Source organism: Annulohypoxylon truncatum, assembly GCF_022578515.1.
Source record: "Annulohypoxylon truncatum strain CBS 140777 unplaced genomic scaffold F4807scaffold_57, whole genome shotgun sequence".
Taxonomy (NCBI): Eukaryota; Fungi; Ascomycota; class Sordariomycetes; order Xylariales; family Hypoxylaceae; genus Annulohypoxylon; species Annulohypoxylon truncatum.
The window spans coordinates 14,402-28,542 of record NW_025953843.1 but is presented as its reverse complement, the minus strand read 5'-3'; the positions used below and the strand labels follow the sequence as shown (position 1 = coordinate 28,542).

At 51.4% G+C, this 14,141-nt stretch overlaps 5 protein-coding genes across 5 annotated transcripts; 2 read left to right on the top strand and 3 right to left on the bottom strand.

The window, feature by feature from the left end:
- Positions 1-39: 39 nt before the first annotated feature.
- On the bottom strand, positions 40-2,158 carry F4807DRAFT_332315 (hexose transporter). The gene is made up of 4 exons (XM_047995285.1): positions 1,945-2,158; positions 1,547-1,872; positions 635-1,488; positions 40-563 (listed from the first exon to the last, which is right to left on the bottom strand). The coding sequence occupies exons 1-4, from the start codon at positions 2,040-2,042 to the stop codon at positions 234-236; spliced, it is 1,608 nt and encodes a 535-aa protein (XP_047848936.1). The 5' UTR covers positions 2,043-2,158; the 3' UTR covers positions 40-233.
- A 2,600-nt stretch (positions 2,159-4,758) lies between these two features.
- On the top strand, positions 4,759-6,976 carry F4807DRAFT_332336 (Rft-1-domain-containing protein). The gene is made up of 2 exons (XM_047995286.1): positions 4,759-6,623; positions 6,684-6,976. The coding sequence occupies exons 1-2, from the start codon at positions 4,921-4,923 to the stop codon at positions 6,754-6,756; spliced, it is 1,776 nt and encodes a 591-aa protein (XP_047848935.1). The 5' UTR covers positions 4,759-4,920; the 3' UTR covers positions 6,757-6,976.
- Positions 6,722-9,001, bottom strand: F4807DRAFT_332310 (DEAD-domain-containing protein). The gene is made up of 3 exons (XM_047995284.1): positions 7,224-9,001; positions 7,036-7,148; positions 6,722-6,973 (listed from the first exon to the last, which is right to left on the bottom strand). The coding sequence occupies exons 1-3, from the start codon at positions 8,859-8,861 to the stop codon at positions 6,817-6,819; spliced, it is 1,908 nt and encodes a 635-aa protein (XP_047848934.1). The 5' UTR covers positions 8,862-9,001; the 3' UTR covers positions 6,722-6,816.
- A 170-nt stretch (positions 9,002-9,171) lies between these two features.
- On the bottom strand, positions 9,172-11,083 carry F4807DRAFT_447111 (FeS cluster assembly scaffold IscU). Its single transcript, XM_047999857.1, has 3 exons — positions 10,864-11,083; positions 9,955-10,793; positions 9,172-9,878 (listed from the first exon to the last, which is right to left on the bottom strand). Exons 2-3 carry the CDS (start codon positions 10,370-10,372, stop codon positions 9,733-9,735), a joined length of 564 nt encoding a protein of 187 aa, XP_047848933.1. The 5' UTR covers positions 10,373-10,793; positions 10,864-11,083; the 3' UTR covers positions 9,172-9,732.
- On the top strand, positions 11,081-14,128 carry F4807DRAFT_447108 (ubiquitinyl hydrolase). The gene is made up of 3 exons (XM_047999856.1): positions 11,081-11,456; positions 11,534-11,601; positions 11,682-14,128. Exons 1-3 carry the CDS (start codon positions 11,429-11,431, stop codon positions 13,782-13,784), a joined length of 2,199 nt encoding a protein of 732 aa, XP_047848932.1. The 5' UTR covers positions 11,081-11,428; the 3' UTR covers positions 13,785-14,128.
- The last annotated feature ends 13 nt before the right edge of the window (positions 14,129-14,141 follow it).

Genomic DNA, 14,141 nt, shown 5'->3' with positions numbered 1-14,141 from the left:
AAATGTTCGTGGTGCTCTATTCTTTTTCCGTATATACAATCCGGTAGTACGATGCCGCCACTCCTAACCCGACTCAATGCTTCTCGGGGGATATCTCAAAAACCCAAATGCGATCTCGTCATATATGCTATAATCAACATATAAACCAAACAGATTGCCAATGCCAATGCCAATACCGGACAACTTTGCTCAAACAAACCAAAACATCACCGCCGCGCGAAAGCACAGCACACTTATACCGTATGCTCCTCATGGTGACTAGCCCCACTACTCCCCTTCTCGCCCTGCGCACTCTCAACGACACCACCGCCCTCGCGCTGCGCGTACGTCGACTTGGGGACCCATCCGGCGCTCTTGCGCGCGCTGCTGACCTCGGCGTACAGCTCGTCGACCTCCTCGAGCGTGAACCCTTTCGTCTCGTAGATGAAGAAGTAGACGAAGGAGATGCAGAGGAAGCAGGCGCCGAACCAGACGAAGAAGATCTTGGACTGCAGGTTCGCGTAGCCCTCGCCGTAGTTGACGAGGTAGGGCGTCGAGTAGGCGATTGCCCAGTTGAGTAGCCACTGTTTTTTGAGAGTTAGCCCGCTGTGGGAACTTCTACGGAAAGAGAAATAAGGGGAGGGAGAAGACTTACGTTAGTGGCGGTGGTCATGGACAAGCTCCGGGCACGCGTCTTCAGGGGGAAAATCTCGCCGGTGACGACCCACGCGAGCGGTCCCCACGTGCTAGCGAAGAAGAAGATGTACAGGCAGATGAAGGCGATGCCCGCCTTCTGCGCGGCCACATTGTACACGATGATGTTGCCGCTGGCGTCCTGGCCCGTCGTCAGGGTCCCGAGCATAGCCACAAGAAACTGGCTCGCGCACATGCCGACGGCGCCCCAGAGGAGCAGCGGGCGACGGCCGATCTTGTCGACGGCCCACAGGCCGGGGATGGTCGACACGACGTTGATGCACGACGTGATCATCTGGATCGTGAACGCGTCCTGGATGCCCGAGTTCTTGAAGTACTGCGTTCCGTAGTAGAAGATGAAGTTGATACCGGTGAGCTGCTGCAGCGCTTGCACGCCCATGCCCGTGAGCTGGCGCTTCAGCATGGGGCCGCGGAAGCAGTCGAGGTACGAGGCCTTGCCGATGCTCATCTCGTAGTTGTGGTTCGCTTCGATCTCGCGCAGCTCGTCCTGGATCGCGGGGTGGTTGGCGTCGATCCGGCGAATCTTGCCTAGCGCGCGGGCGGCGTTGTCGTGCTGGCCCTTCTTGATCAGGAATCGCGGCGTCTCTGGTAGGATGAGCATGCCGACGATCAGGATGATGGCCCACGCGAACTGGACCGCGATCGGGATTCGGTAAGAGCCGGTGTCTTGACGGTACTGGGTCGCGTAATCCACGATGGCGGCCAAGAGCAGACCGATCGTGATGGCGAATTGATACGCGCCTACGATGGCACCTCGAATCCATCGCGGTGCTGTCTCACTCTGGTATAGGGGAACTGAGTTACACGTTAGTTCAGCTTGACTAGAATTCGGCGCGGACACACGGAGACATACTCAAAGCGGAAATTAAACCAACACCAAAACCGGCGAAGAATCGGCCAGCCAAGAACAGAGGCAAGGCCGTAGCAGCGGTCTGCAATATGACACCGAAAATGAACACAAACGAGGAGGCGATGAGAGCCAATCGTCGTCCTATGGTATCGGCCAACAGCGGCGACCCCAAAGCTCCGAAGAAGGTACCCGCTGACAGGATCGACACGATAGCGGACGATTGAGAGGGTGAGACGTCTTTGTGACCTGCCGTGTTGACGTAGCCCGTCGAGAACAGGTTTTGCCAGTAGTCCATGGCTAGGATACCGCTGATCGTGCCGGTATCATAACTGCATATTCAAAGTCAGTTCAGATACACACTTCGAGTTGATACACACGCCGATGATTTCGATAAGACGTACCCGAATAAGACGCCACCGAAGGCTACGAAAAAACCGATGACGATGGCCGGCCAGGCCTTGCCGGCCTCTTCTTCTGGCTTGAGCACGAGGCGAGCCATGGCGTAGGATTATTTTGATGCCAAGAAATCTATAGGGTACAATGTCGACAAATACCAGATAAGAAGGGTTATAAATTAGGTGACGGATGGTCAAGCTTTATATATGAGACCCGAGGCTTAGAGATCAGCGGAATGATATTCGAAATAAGCCCGATCACTTGCAGACGCGATGGTATTTATGTAGGTAACCATGGCCGATCTCAAAGAAATGAGATAAATGACGAGGTATGGGTCAAGGCCCCAGAAAAGACACGAGGCACTGGGGTCCAGAAGCCATTGAGAGCTGCAGAAGTACCCAACCCTTGTTCCTTGTCCCGAGCTTTGCCAATTCGAACCTATCGGTCGATGATGGCAATGGGGGCAATGGGGTATCAGGATTGGGGTATTGGCTATTTTCCATACATGCCATTGTACATTGTATGGTGTTATTAGATGGAACATCGAAGGAGGGGTACCCAGTAAAGAGCTTGATCCTAGGAATCGTCGTCGAAGCCTTTCGTGTCCCATCTAGGCAAGACCCTCTACCAGAGTAATACATCACGAGGATGGCTAATAGAGGACGGTCCGATTGTAGCTCAAAGATGGGGCTCTGAACGTCCTGAACGTCCCCAAGTTCCCCAATGATGTTTGGAATTTCCCCATCAAGTTGGGGACCCCTCGGGGAGGCCAAATAGATACCAAGATGGGTCCCAAGATGGGCCCGTTTTGCTAGCTTGTTAGTCTGTAGCAGTCTAGTCTGTAGAATACCAGAATCTCGCTGGGGTCGCACGACAAATCTTGACCATTCGATATTCGGGACCGATTACATTCAAATCACAGCAAACATCGAATATAACATCGTCGACGTTATACAATGGATTGACGCATGGTCGAGGAGACGTCAAATAATAAGCAAGGCTCTGAGGTTGAGCAACGTGATGTCTCTAGCTACGGGACATGTACGACGTTTCCCAACTATAGGAAACTATGGGAAGGGAAAGGGCTCTGTACGAATAGCTGTTTCAGGAATTCTTCAAGTAGAAAGAAGATCATCTCGTTCCGCGTCCCTTGTCCCACACCTCAGCACGAGGCTTGTATTCGGCCGGTACCTCTGCCCCGTTCTATCGTCGGGGAGTCACTTCGAGAATACAGATCTCGAAATAAGTTTGGATCAAACGTACGAGTCAAATATTGTAGAGAGCCAGGATGACCTGGTGTGCCCTCTGTGCCTAGGCGGGATGGACGCGGGAGCAAGGCTTCACTGCATTAGTGGCTTACCATCGCGCCGTTCTGGCAACGAAGATACAAGTTGAAAAGGGGAATAGGGATTCGGGGAATCCGTCGGAGCCAAAAAGTACATGGCAGGCCATAGTGGATAGGTGAAAGTATGGAGAAATCCCCGTACTCTACCCCCAGTCCCCGCGAGCCGGTATAAAGCGGACTTTGTACTGCGTAGATGACATTGCAAGGGGCGTACAAGTGCCGTTCGCTGAGAAACCGCCGGCGATTTTTTGGGTCCCTGGAGGCTAGAAGTCGCCTGCTCGCTTGATCTAGCTGCCAAGGTGAAGAATATCCACGTGCCTGTAAGAAAAAGAATAATAACTTCGACAGCGGACCTGTTCGAATTAGCGATTCTAACCTTCGAAGCTAATGTCAAAACTAATGAATTAGTCAGGCGACTTTTTCTTCCCCATCTTCTCTCCTCATTCTCTCCCCAAATCTCCCCATCTCTCCACGTCTATCCATTTTCTCCGCCCAAGCAAGAGGGCCTAATCCTTTCGAGGTCCAAGGGCCGAAACCTGAGTATAATACTACGCAGTAACGCCGAAGAAAGGTCAGTTCAAGATGTCATATTTTTGGACCTCTAGAAACTTGTCTGTGGGGTTGAGCGATATGACATGAATTACATAACAGCCAATAAGACGTTTTGACTCTAGAAGGTTCCTAAATAGTAAGCAGTGACATAAAGAGATGTATGAGGCAGTTTCTGATGCTGGCTACTATATTGGGATGATGTACGACAGCCAAGTTTTCTGACGTCAAACGAGATGGTTAATGCAACGCTTCCTCTCAGTTAGAATTCGTCGTCGTTAGGGACTGATATCGATGTGGGCTGGTGGAGTTGATGATTCTCCATAGAATAGTCCGCATGAAAAGAAAAACATGATGGAACTGATGACGATGGCAACTTCGCGCGTCATTCGGAATTCTGGAGTTCCACATTGGCATTTATTTAGCGGTTAGAGAAGCTTAAAGCCCTGCTTCGGTCAAGCGGTCTAGGCCTAGACTGGAGTGCTATGTGTATAGAAAGGTCGTAGTAGGGGGTTAGGCATGAAGTATCGGTCCGATACACTGGATGCTAGCTGCTTCGAATCCGGTACCAATTCTCGGTAGCGGGTTATATTTATTACTCTTAATACGGACGTATTCGACGAGCCTTATGGCTAAGAATATTCAAATGGTTGTCTATACCGGCAGCAGCAAAGGGAATTCTTCAGACCTGGTGGACAACTGTGGAAATGGACAGAGTTGTGCTGTGTGTGAGAAGAGAGAAAGGAAGAAAAAAAAAGATTGAGGTTTTATCTGGACGTATCGACGTAATTTCCTACTCAAAATATAGTGGGCCGCTATCACTAGCTCCGAGCCTAAACAGTTCTAAGCCGGGCCGGTACCTTTGTCCTAGTCCATATGCCTATCGCTAAAAAAGTTATCACCTATCATCGTCCAACCATTGTCCGTTTGTACTCGGGCCTACGCTATCCGCTCCTATTCGTCCCTCCCACTCTTCCAACACACACCACAGCACACAACACCCTATACCCACACAACGTTCGATGGTGAGCTCGACGCAGTCCGCTTCACATGCCACGCGATCCTGGTTAAGGAAGAACCAGCGACCATGGCAAAGGGTCTAGACAAGCAGCCACCACAGCAGCAGGCTAACCCAATCCCTTCTCCAACTCCCCCAACTGCTGCCCCCCAAGCTTCCCCAACTACCCCGAAGCAGGGCTCTGCCGTTCGCGGAGCATCCCTGCTCATCGTCCTCCAGATCGCGTCGCGCGCCGTCACCTTCGTCGCCAACCAGCTGCTCCTCCGTTTCCTCACCGCCCAGCTCCTGGGCGTCTCGACCCAGCTCGAAGTGTACTACCTCTCCGTCCTGTTCTTCGCTCGCGAAAGCCTGCGCGTGGCTATCCAGCGCCAGGAGAGCCCGTCCACGCGGTCCGACAATGCGAGCGACACCGCCAAGGCCAGGTCCGCGAACGCGCGAGACAGCCAGGCTGTTATCAACATCGCCCACCTATCCTTACTCCTAGGCCTGGCTTCCTCGGTCGGCCTGGGCTGGGCCTATCTCCGCTACGTCGACGCTTCGACCGCCGCGACGCCGTACCTCGACGTCGCGCTCCGCATCTACGGCGTCGCGGCTATTGTCGAATTGCTTTCCGAGCCGGCGTTTGTGATCTTGCAATACCGACTGCGTTTCGGCCCTCGAGCCGCCGCCGAATCGATCGCGACGTTTCTGCGGTGTCTGGTGACCTTTGGGGCGGCCAATTGGGCGTGGAAGCAGGGCTTCGAAATCGGCGTCTTGCCGTTCGCGCTCGGACAGCTGGCCTACGGCTTCGGTCTCCTCGCTGTGTATATGTGGTTTGGGGCGCAACTGGCGTCATCCGAGGGTTTTTCTCTTCTGTTGAAGAGGAGCGCGCCGCTAGAGCAGAAGAGCGAAAAGACGGACGGGCCAGGGGCTGGTTACGTGCTTGGGTACTTTTTTAAGCCTACTCTACAGCTCGCGTCTAGCTTGACGGCGCAATCGTTCGTGAAGCACATCCTTACCCAGGGCGACACGTTTCTAGTCTCTATCCTTTCTGATCCCGGGTCGCAGGGCGTGTACGCCCTGGCCAATAATTACGGGGGCTTGCTCGCGCGCTTGGTCTTCCAACCTATCGAGGAGAGCAGCCGGAATTACTTCAGCAAGTTGCTCTCCTCTGCTAAGGGTTCGCCGGATAAGCAGGTTGTCGCTAAGGCTAGGTCGGATCTCCAGGCTCTGCTGAAATTCTACGTTCTTCTGGGCGTGTGTGTCGTCACGGTGGGCCCTTTCGCGGCGCCCCTGCTGATCCAGATCGTCGCGGGATCGAAATGGTCCACCAGCGGAGCAGGAGCCGTACTGGCGCGGTATTGCCTGTACATCCCTCTCTTGGCCATCAACGGCGTCGCGGAAGCATTTGTCTCGTCCGTTGCTACGGAGTCCGAGGTCCATAGACAGAGCCTGTGGATGGGCGCGTTCAGTTTAGCTTTTGGCGTAGCCGGGTTCGTCTCCTTACGGGTCTTAGACCTAGGCGCTGCCGGTCTCGTGTACGCGAATTGCATTAATATGCTGTGCCGTATTATCTGGAGTGGGACTTTCATTTCGCAATATTTTAGGGGTAATGGAGCCGACTTTGGCTGGAGTGGCGTTCTTCCGGATGGCTTAGCGCTGTCGACGTTGGCTACTGCTGCCTTTTGGGCTTCTCTGACGAGAGCCGGTATCTCCGTCGGCACTGTGTCGCCTCACGTTTTTCAAGATCTAATCACGGTTGCAGTTCGAGCTGTGCCCTTTGCGATCGTTATGTAAGTTTCCCTGACTCCTTTATATGTCTATTCGTCTACACGGTTTAACGTAAAACTCAGCGCCTATACTGAACGCAAATATCTGCTGAGCTGCTATCACACCCTCCGCGGCCGTAGCCAAGCGGCAGGGTAATGCCAGACTAAACATAGTCTGCTTGTTCTATAGAAAGTAGTCCGCTACGCTTTAGCATCATTAATCATCGAACGTGATCTTCGTGCCCTTCTGGTTCATATCGACGTCCTTGAAGAACGCCCCGTAAGTACCGTGAGCCTTCTTCTTGACCGTGGTTCCAAATTTGAGAAGGTCCTCAGGAACCGGTTGTCCGGCTTGCTTAAGGATATTGATGAGCCTGAATAGATGTCATTAGTGTGAGTCCAAGGTCGTACAGGATTAGATGAACTAGAAACCTACTCTCCGGAGTGTGACTTGTCGTGTTCAGTAAAGAGCGTGATGGCGTGCCCAGTTTTGCCTGCTCGCCCCGTACGGCCAATACGATGAACGTAATCTTCGATGGTGAGAGGAAACTAGAAATCACGAGTTAGCAGCCGTACTCTACGTCAAACGATAGCAAATCAATATAAAAAGTAATACAAACTTACCGTGACATTGACCACCAGCTTGACCTCGGGAATGTCCAAACCTCGCGCTGCAACATCCGTGGCAACTAGAACAGGCGTCTGTCCTGTCTTAAATGCCTCGAGACTACGAGTCCTCTGCTCCTGTCTAAGATCACCGTGGATACCTACAACCTTGATGCCACGCTGCTGTAAGAAACCCTCGACCCGAGTAGCCTCTTTCTTGTACAGGCAAAAGACCAAGACTCGCTCGTTCCTGGGTTGAGCCTTGAGTAGCTGCAGCAGCCGGGCTTCCTTACCGCGAGGATCCACAACTTCGACGCGTTGCTCGATCCTCGCGTTCGCTTGTAGGTCACCGCTCTCATTTCCGCCTATCTGGATCTTAACTGGTGACACCATGAAGGTAGAGGCAAGCGCCTGTACGCTCTGCGGCCAGGTCGCCGTGAACATGAGGGTTTGACGCTCATCTTTCCTGGGTGTGCATCCAATGATTCGTTTGATATCATCCTCGAACCCCTTGTCCAGCATACGGTCGGCCTCATCTAATACCACAAACTTGGCCCCTTCAAGCTTGATGGATCCTTCTTCCAAAAAGTCCTTGAGTCGGCCAGGGGTCGCAACGATGACATCTGCCTTTCTTAGTAGGACTCTCTGTTCGTCTTTGGGTGCGCCACCGTATACGCATACAGTTTTCAGACCAACGAGTTCGCCGAGCTTGGCCAGTTGCTCGTTGGTCTGCATAGCGAGCTCTCGCGTAGGCGACACGACAACCGCACGTATCCTACCGGCACCTTTTGACTTAGGCATCCCAAGGACGGCAGATATCAGAGGTAAACCAAAGGCGATGGTTTTTCCAGAACCAGTCTCCGCTACGCCGACGATGTCGCGGCCTGACAACCCGAAGGGCCATGACGCGGCTTGGATAGGCGTCGGGGCCTTGAAGGAAGCAAAGGGGTTCTTGGCGACGAGTGATGAAGACGGCAAGTGAGAGAACTCTATTATGGGCCGGAGAGGGCGAGGGGAAAGAGGATCGTTAACAGTGATCTGATGTTTGCTCAGAAAGGATGCGATATCAGCTTCGGGCAAAGCAGAGAGGGCGGAAGTCTGTTCGTATGTTTGCGGCGTGTTGGAAGGAGTTGAACCGTTGGCAGTGCCGTTCGTAGCTTTTGATGCTTCGCCGCTGGTATTGCCATTGCCATTGGAGGCGCCATTGGTATATGCGTCTTCTGCCTTGCGCTTCTTCTTGTCTTTCTTGTCTTTCTTTCCCTTCTTCGATTTACGGTCCGTGTCTACTTCGTCGCGAGATGGCGCCTCGCTGATCACCTCGGCGGTGTCTTGCTTAGCTATTTTCTCACCATTTACCTCATCTGTCGAAGTTTGTTCGCCGTTGGTTTCAGCCTCATTCTTCTTAGCCTTCTTCTTGTCTTTCTTTTCCTTCTTGTCCTTCTTGTCCTTTTTCTTCGTCTTTACTTCGCCATCGACTTCCGATACAGGCGTCTCGAGAGCCGAATCTAGAGGAGTCGACGTAGCTGATTCGAGGTCTCGCAACTTTTCTTTGCGATCCTTCCTGTCCTTCTTGTCTTTCTTCTCCTTCTTGGACTTCTTGCGCGGGAGAGTCGCGGCCTCCACTTCCTCGGCGTCTTCGAGGCGATGCTTCGACATATTCACGGGAATCTGCGAGCTTACTAAGGTGGAATTTTGAAACTCAGTTAGAACCCAAACTTGAAGAGAGGATTCAAGCGTCGCAGTCCTTGTGCGAAAGAATTGGCCCTCGAAGAATACACCGTTGGTTATGGGTGCCGTTGCAAGCGCAAAAAAGCAGGTCGAAAAAAAAACCCGACCTAGAACATTAGAACAGTGATATCGATAAGATAAAGATAAGGACATCCCACTAGGTGGATCAGGACTTAGTGTGGCTTAGCTAATTATGTGGGATTGGTGTGGCGTCAATTTGTCTCATCCTCACGATGCAATTAAAACCAGCCGACCGTACCGGAATCAATCTATGTGGCATCTAACGACTATTTTCGCCATCAAGCACTCCAAATTCGGTATCAGTGGTATAAAAGAAGAAGATTCTCAGGTCATGTTGAATCATTCAGGGGTAATTAGTCACTATGGTGATGGGATTTTTCACTAAAGACTTTGCAATGGACATCAGACTCAAGCCGGGTTTACAATTTTATTGCCTAAACCAGGACTACGGTACATCCCATGAATCTCATTAATGAGTGATCGAACAATGTTAGTCCAACAACCCAGTTGATGATGAGATGAGAAGTCCATCACGCTCAACTCCAATCGTACTGAAGATACAATATTCCTTCACTGAAAACAATAACCTTGTGGGCAGATAAGACTCGCGTCGATCTGTTCGCTTAATCCTTGCTGCCCCTTCTTCTCTTTTCTGCCGCAAGTTGATCACCTAAACTGCAACTTTTCCGCCCTTATTGATTGCACCTAGACTCCATATCCCATGCAAGTTAACGAATGACTTAGTCATAAATCCAGCGTGGCGATAGGTTTTATTTCTCTAAGCCGTCGCCGCCGCAGCCTCGCCAACACTGGGCAACTTGGCTCCAGTACCAGCAAGGTTCGTCGGCTTAGCATGAGGGTTCTTGCTGTAGTAGTTGGATATGGCGGACTTGATAGCATCTTCGGCTAACATAGAGCAGTGTACTATATGAAAAATTAGTTTCATCATCGTCATTATATTGAATATATGGATATCCCGAAGATGGGCGGGATGACTTACGCTTGACGGGCGGTAAGCAAAGCTCCTTGGCGATTTCGGTATTCTTAATTCGTCCGGCCTCCTCCAAGGTCATTCCCCTTACAAGCTCGGTTAAATAACTCGAGCTTGCGATAGCACTACCGCAGCCAAAAGTCTTGAACTTGACGTCGGCAATGGTGTTGTCCTTCGGATCAACTCTGATCTGCAACTTCATGACATCGCCGCAAGCCGGAGCGCCTACTAGACCGGTACCGACATCGACATCCGTCTTTAACATGGAGCCAACATTGCGCGGTCGGCTATAATGGTCGAGAACCTTCTCGTGGTATGATCGACGGACGACGTTGGCGGCCGGGTTGAGAATCTGGCGGGTGGCAATACGGGGGTTCGCAGATGCGATCGCTCGACGAGCAGTATTGGCGAGTGTTCGCGACAACATTTTGATGGTTATGTGGATTTGGCTTTGATATGCGATTTGGATGATATTGGGGGTTGAGCGAATTGTTTATGGTTGAGAGGAATGAAGATATCTTAGGTTTGCTTGTTTGATGGTTGGCGAAACAAAAGATGACGATTGAGAGAAGAAATATGTCACGGGAGAGATGGAAACTGAGGAAGTTTGCAGGCTAGGTCTAGAGTTATTATTCGGAGATGATGACAAAAGCCCAAAAAAGTTGATGGCGGTCTTTGTCGGCGATCTCGGTAGTAAAATGGATCTGGGGTTAACGTGGCGAATCAAAAACCTTCAAATTTGCGATGAAATCATAAGCCTCGGAGATGGTACATGCACTGTGAAGAGGGGTTGGTCCTAGGGAGAAATACAGTGTGTGCTCCAAACACATTGTATGACGGTTTACCACGTAAGCACTGTATTTTGGTGGGATGTCTCCACCTTTTGCCCTCCAGCTTCTTATCAGATCCTTCTTGCAGCTCCCAAAACAGATTAAGCTCCGAGTCCGACAGAAGTTTCGACCGAACTTTTCTGACTTTCTATATCTGCCTGCTGCCTGACAGCCCCAATCAGCTGGTAACGGCTCTAAGCAGGTACCTAGGTAAGTACGATACGCGTCACTGGCACAACGTGGGGCAATAACCTTCAGCTTAGTGCTGTCAGGTTAGCACGAGGTTGTGTATCGCTTAGGTAGCAGACTGATCTATGTACAATGTACATGTACCTATACCCCTCCATAAGCATTGCGCCTCATGTTCTAGATGAAGCTTTCTTAACATTGTAGGTAGCTCCTACAACAATTACAACGATTACCAAGCCTAGGTAGTTGCGTTGCTGTGGTTAGTTGCCTGCTTGCCTGAAGGATGTTTTAGATTTTAGTAACGAATATACAACCAAATATAGTAGTTTGTTGCTTCACCAAACTCAATCTTCAAAACTTCCTTGAACCTTGTTACTCACAACTTCTGTAACTCATTTCTGCCACCGTTCACCAACATCTTCTTCCGTACTCTCTTCCAGCTTCACCCCTCATTCTCCCTCAAGATGGCATGTCCACACCTTGATTCCATCTGTAAGTTAGTTCTGGACGAGGGGAAGCTTCAACACCGGATCTGTTTCTATGGCTTACATTTCTGTGACATATTGCAGCCTTGAGCCCTCCGACGCCAGCCCAGTCGGTCTACCGTGAAGACTGCACCCAGTGCTTCGACTCGATTGTAGGTTCCCTTGTAGAATGGCCGTGGTCATACCCATCATCACAGCCTTACTTTTGCTCGCCCATACTCATATAGCATAGGATGAGCCTCAAGGTCTCGACGTCTGTCTACAATGCTTCAACGGAGGCTGTCTGGGCGTTAGAACCCATTCACAGCTTCACCATGTTACCCGCAGTCATCCCCTCGCCCTTAACATTCGTCGAACTCGAAAAAGGGTCGTCAAAGATGAACCTCCCGCGAAGATGACCAAGCTAGCGATTGCCGCCGAGACCGAAGCCGACCGCTACGATATCACAACCGCCGTTAAATGCCTAGAGTGCTCCACAGAGCTCGACAAGACTAGCCCAAAGCTAGCACCTATCGTGGATGGCATTCTCAAGGCGAATACTTTCTCGCGACAAGAGGAGGTCAAGGCATGGGAACAAGAGCTGACTTCCTGCGAACATATTCTCTTATTGCAGCAGCAGGAGGGTCGCATACTTCAAAGCGACTTGGGTCACTGTTCGAAGTGCGACCTCAAGGAAAATCTATGGTTGTGTCTGGAATGTGGTAACTTGGGCTGCGGTCGGGCTCAGTTCGGTGGTGTAGGAGGTAATTCTCACGGCTTAGCACACGCTACTGAGTCGAAGCACGCTGTTGCTGTAAAGCTGGGATCCATCAGTCCGGAGGGAACGGCGGACGTGTACTGCTACCAATGCGACGAAGAGCGTGTGGATGGCGACCTTGCAACTCATCTAGCACACTGGGGCATCATACTCTCCGACCGGGTAAAAACGGAGAAGAGCTTAACGGAGATGCAGATCGAGCAAAACCTACGATGGGAATTTTCCATGACTACAGAAGATGGGAAGGAACTTAAGCCGTTATTCGGACCTGGCCTAACAGGATTGAAGAATTTGGGAAATAGCTGCTACCTCGCCAGCATATTACAGTGTTTATTCGATCTTCCTGCCTTCCAGGCGCGGTACAATATCCCCGAGGTCGACCTACCCATCGTGCCCGATCCAGCTCAGGATCTCGAGACGCAACTTCGCAAACTAGGGGATGGTCTATTGTCAGGCCGTTACTCTAAATCGGATACGGATGTTGTGGCGTCCGAGGGCTCGCCAGAGATCCCTTACCAAAAAGGCTTAGCTCCTAGCATGCTGAAGCACCTCATCGGTCGAGGCCACGACGAGTTTTCGACGATGCGCCAACAGGACGCGTTCGAGCTTCTACAACATCTTGTCAAACTCATCACTAGATCGCAGCATCCAGCTCCTTTCACGGACCCTACTCAGCCCTTCAGGTTCGTTCTCGAGCAACGGCTGCAATGCCTAAGCTGCAAGAAAGTGCGCTATACCACCAACGAGCAGGACAGCATCTTTATCGATGTACCCATAGAAAAGCTTCCGGCTGTAGAGGGTGAAGGGCCGCGTTACAAGCCTGTTTCGCTCAAACAATGCCTCGACAACTTTACGGCTCAAGAGGTGGTGGAGTTGACTTGCGCATCATGCGGAAGCAAGGATGGATTCACGAAACGTTCTCTATTCAAAACTTTCCCAACTACTCTTGTAGTCAACGCACGAAAGATGACAGTCGAGAACTGGGTTCCTCGCAAGGTCGACGTTCCTGTCTTAGTAGGGGATGAGCCGTTCCCTCTCGACGAATATCTCTCGCCCGGGCTCCAACCGTCGGAAGAGCCGCTGCCGGAAGAGGAATCTGCTGCTGCCCCGGCTTTTGTTCCAAACGAGGCTGCGCTTGGAGAGTTGATGGCCATGGGATTCCCTCGCCCCCGGTGCGAGAAGGCTCTCCATGCAACTGGCAACTCGGACGCCGCTTCAGCTATGGAGTGGCTATTCGGTCACATGGAGGATCCTGACATCGATGAACCACTCGTTATCGCACCAGCTACTCAGGGAGGCAATGCCGCGGTGGACCCTGAGAAGATCGAGATGCTTGGCGCCATGGGATTCGGTGCACCGCAAGCCCGCAAAGCTCTAAAGGAGACCAACGGAGATGTTGAACGTGCCGTTGAGTGGCTATTTAGCCATCCAGATGAACAAGGCGATTTTGGTGATGAGGCCACACCGTCCGCTGGAGACAAGAAAGAGACTGCTCCTGCTGGTAGTGCGGATCTGCCAGCCACATTCCAACTGCAGAGTATCGTATGCCACAAGGGTACGAGTATCCACACAGGGTAGGTTATATTGCAGTTCTGCATGGTGATTCGGTACTGACACGAAGATAGACACTACGTGGCGTTCATTCGAAAGTTGCTGGATACTACAACACCAAAGTGGGTACTTTTCAACGACGAGAAGGTAGTCGAAGCAGGCGACGTAGAGGAGATGAAGAAGACGGCATACGTCTACTTTTTCAACCGTGTAAACTGATGGGAAGCAACGGAGCCCAGTGAATAGGCAGGTAGGCAGGCAAGCAGGCGGGAGAAATCGGTGTACATGACAATAGTTAGAGCTCCCTTCATAGAATCCAAGGAATGAGGGTTGAAGCATCGTGATTTTCAAAGCACAGGAACCAAAAAAAAGGCATAGACGGTT

Coding starts and splice junctions, on each gene's coding strand:
- F4807DRAFT_332315 (XM_047995285.1), bottom strand. CDS start 2,042: ATGGCTCGCCTCGTGCTCAAGCCAGAAGAAGAGGCCGGCAAGGCCTGG. Junction 1,873..1,944: donor TTCGGTGGCGTCTTATTCGG/GTACGTCTTATC, acceptor TTGAATATGCAG/TTATGATACCGGCACGATCA. Junction 564..634: donor CCATGACCACCGCCACTAAC/GTAAGTCTTCTC, acceptor CTCAAAAAACAG/TGGCTACTCAACTGGGCAAT.
- F4807DRAFT_332336 (XM_047995286.1), top strand. CDS start 4,921: ATGGCAAAGGGTCTAGACAAGCAGCCACCACAGCAGCAGGCTAACCCA. Junction 6,624..6,683: donor GTGCCCTTTGCGATCGTTAT/GTAAGTTTCCCT, acceptor CGTAAAACTCAG/CGCCTATACTGAACGCAAAT.
- F4807DRAFT_332310 (XM_047995284.1), bottom strand. CDS start 8,861: ATGTCGAAGCATCGCCTCGAAGACGCCGAGGAAGTGGAGGCCGCGACT. Junction 7,149..7,223: donor AGCTGGTGGTCAATGTCACG/GTAAGTTTGTAT, acceptor CGTGATTTCTAG/TTTCCTCTCACCATCGAAGA. Junction 6,974..7,035: donor GACAAGTCACACTCCGGAGA/GTAGGTTTCTAG, acceptor ACATCTATTCAG/GCTCATCAATATCCTTAAGC.
- F4807DRAFT_447111 (XM_047999857.1), bottom strand. CDS start 10,372: ATGTTGTCGCGAACACTCGCCAATACTGCTCGTCGAGCGATCGCATCT. Junction 9,879..9,954: donor TTGCTTACCGCCCGTCAAGC/GTAAGTCATCCC, acceptor TTTTTCATATAG/TACACTGCTCTATGTTAGCC.
- F4807DRAFT_447108 (XM_047999856.1), top strand. CDS start 11,429: ATGGCATGTCCACACCTTGATTCCATCT. Junction 11,457..11,533: donor TCCACACCTTGATTCCATCT/GTAAGTTAGTTC, acceptor GACATATTGCAG/CCTTGAGCCCTCCGACGCCA. Junction 11,602..11,681: donor CCCAGTGCTTCGACTCGATT/GTAGGTTCCCTT, acceptor CATATAGCATAG/GATGAGCCTCAAGGTCTCGA.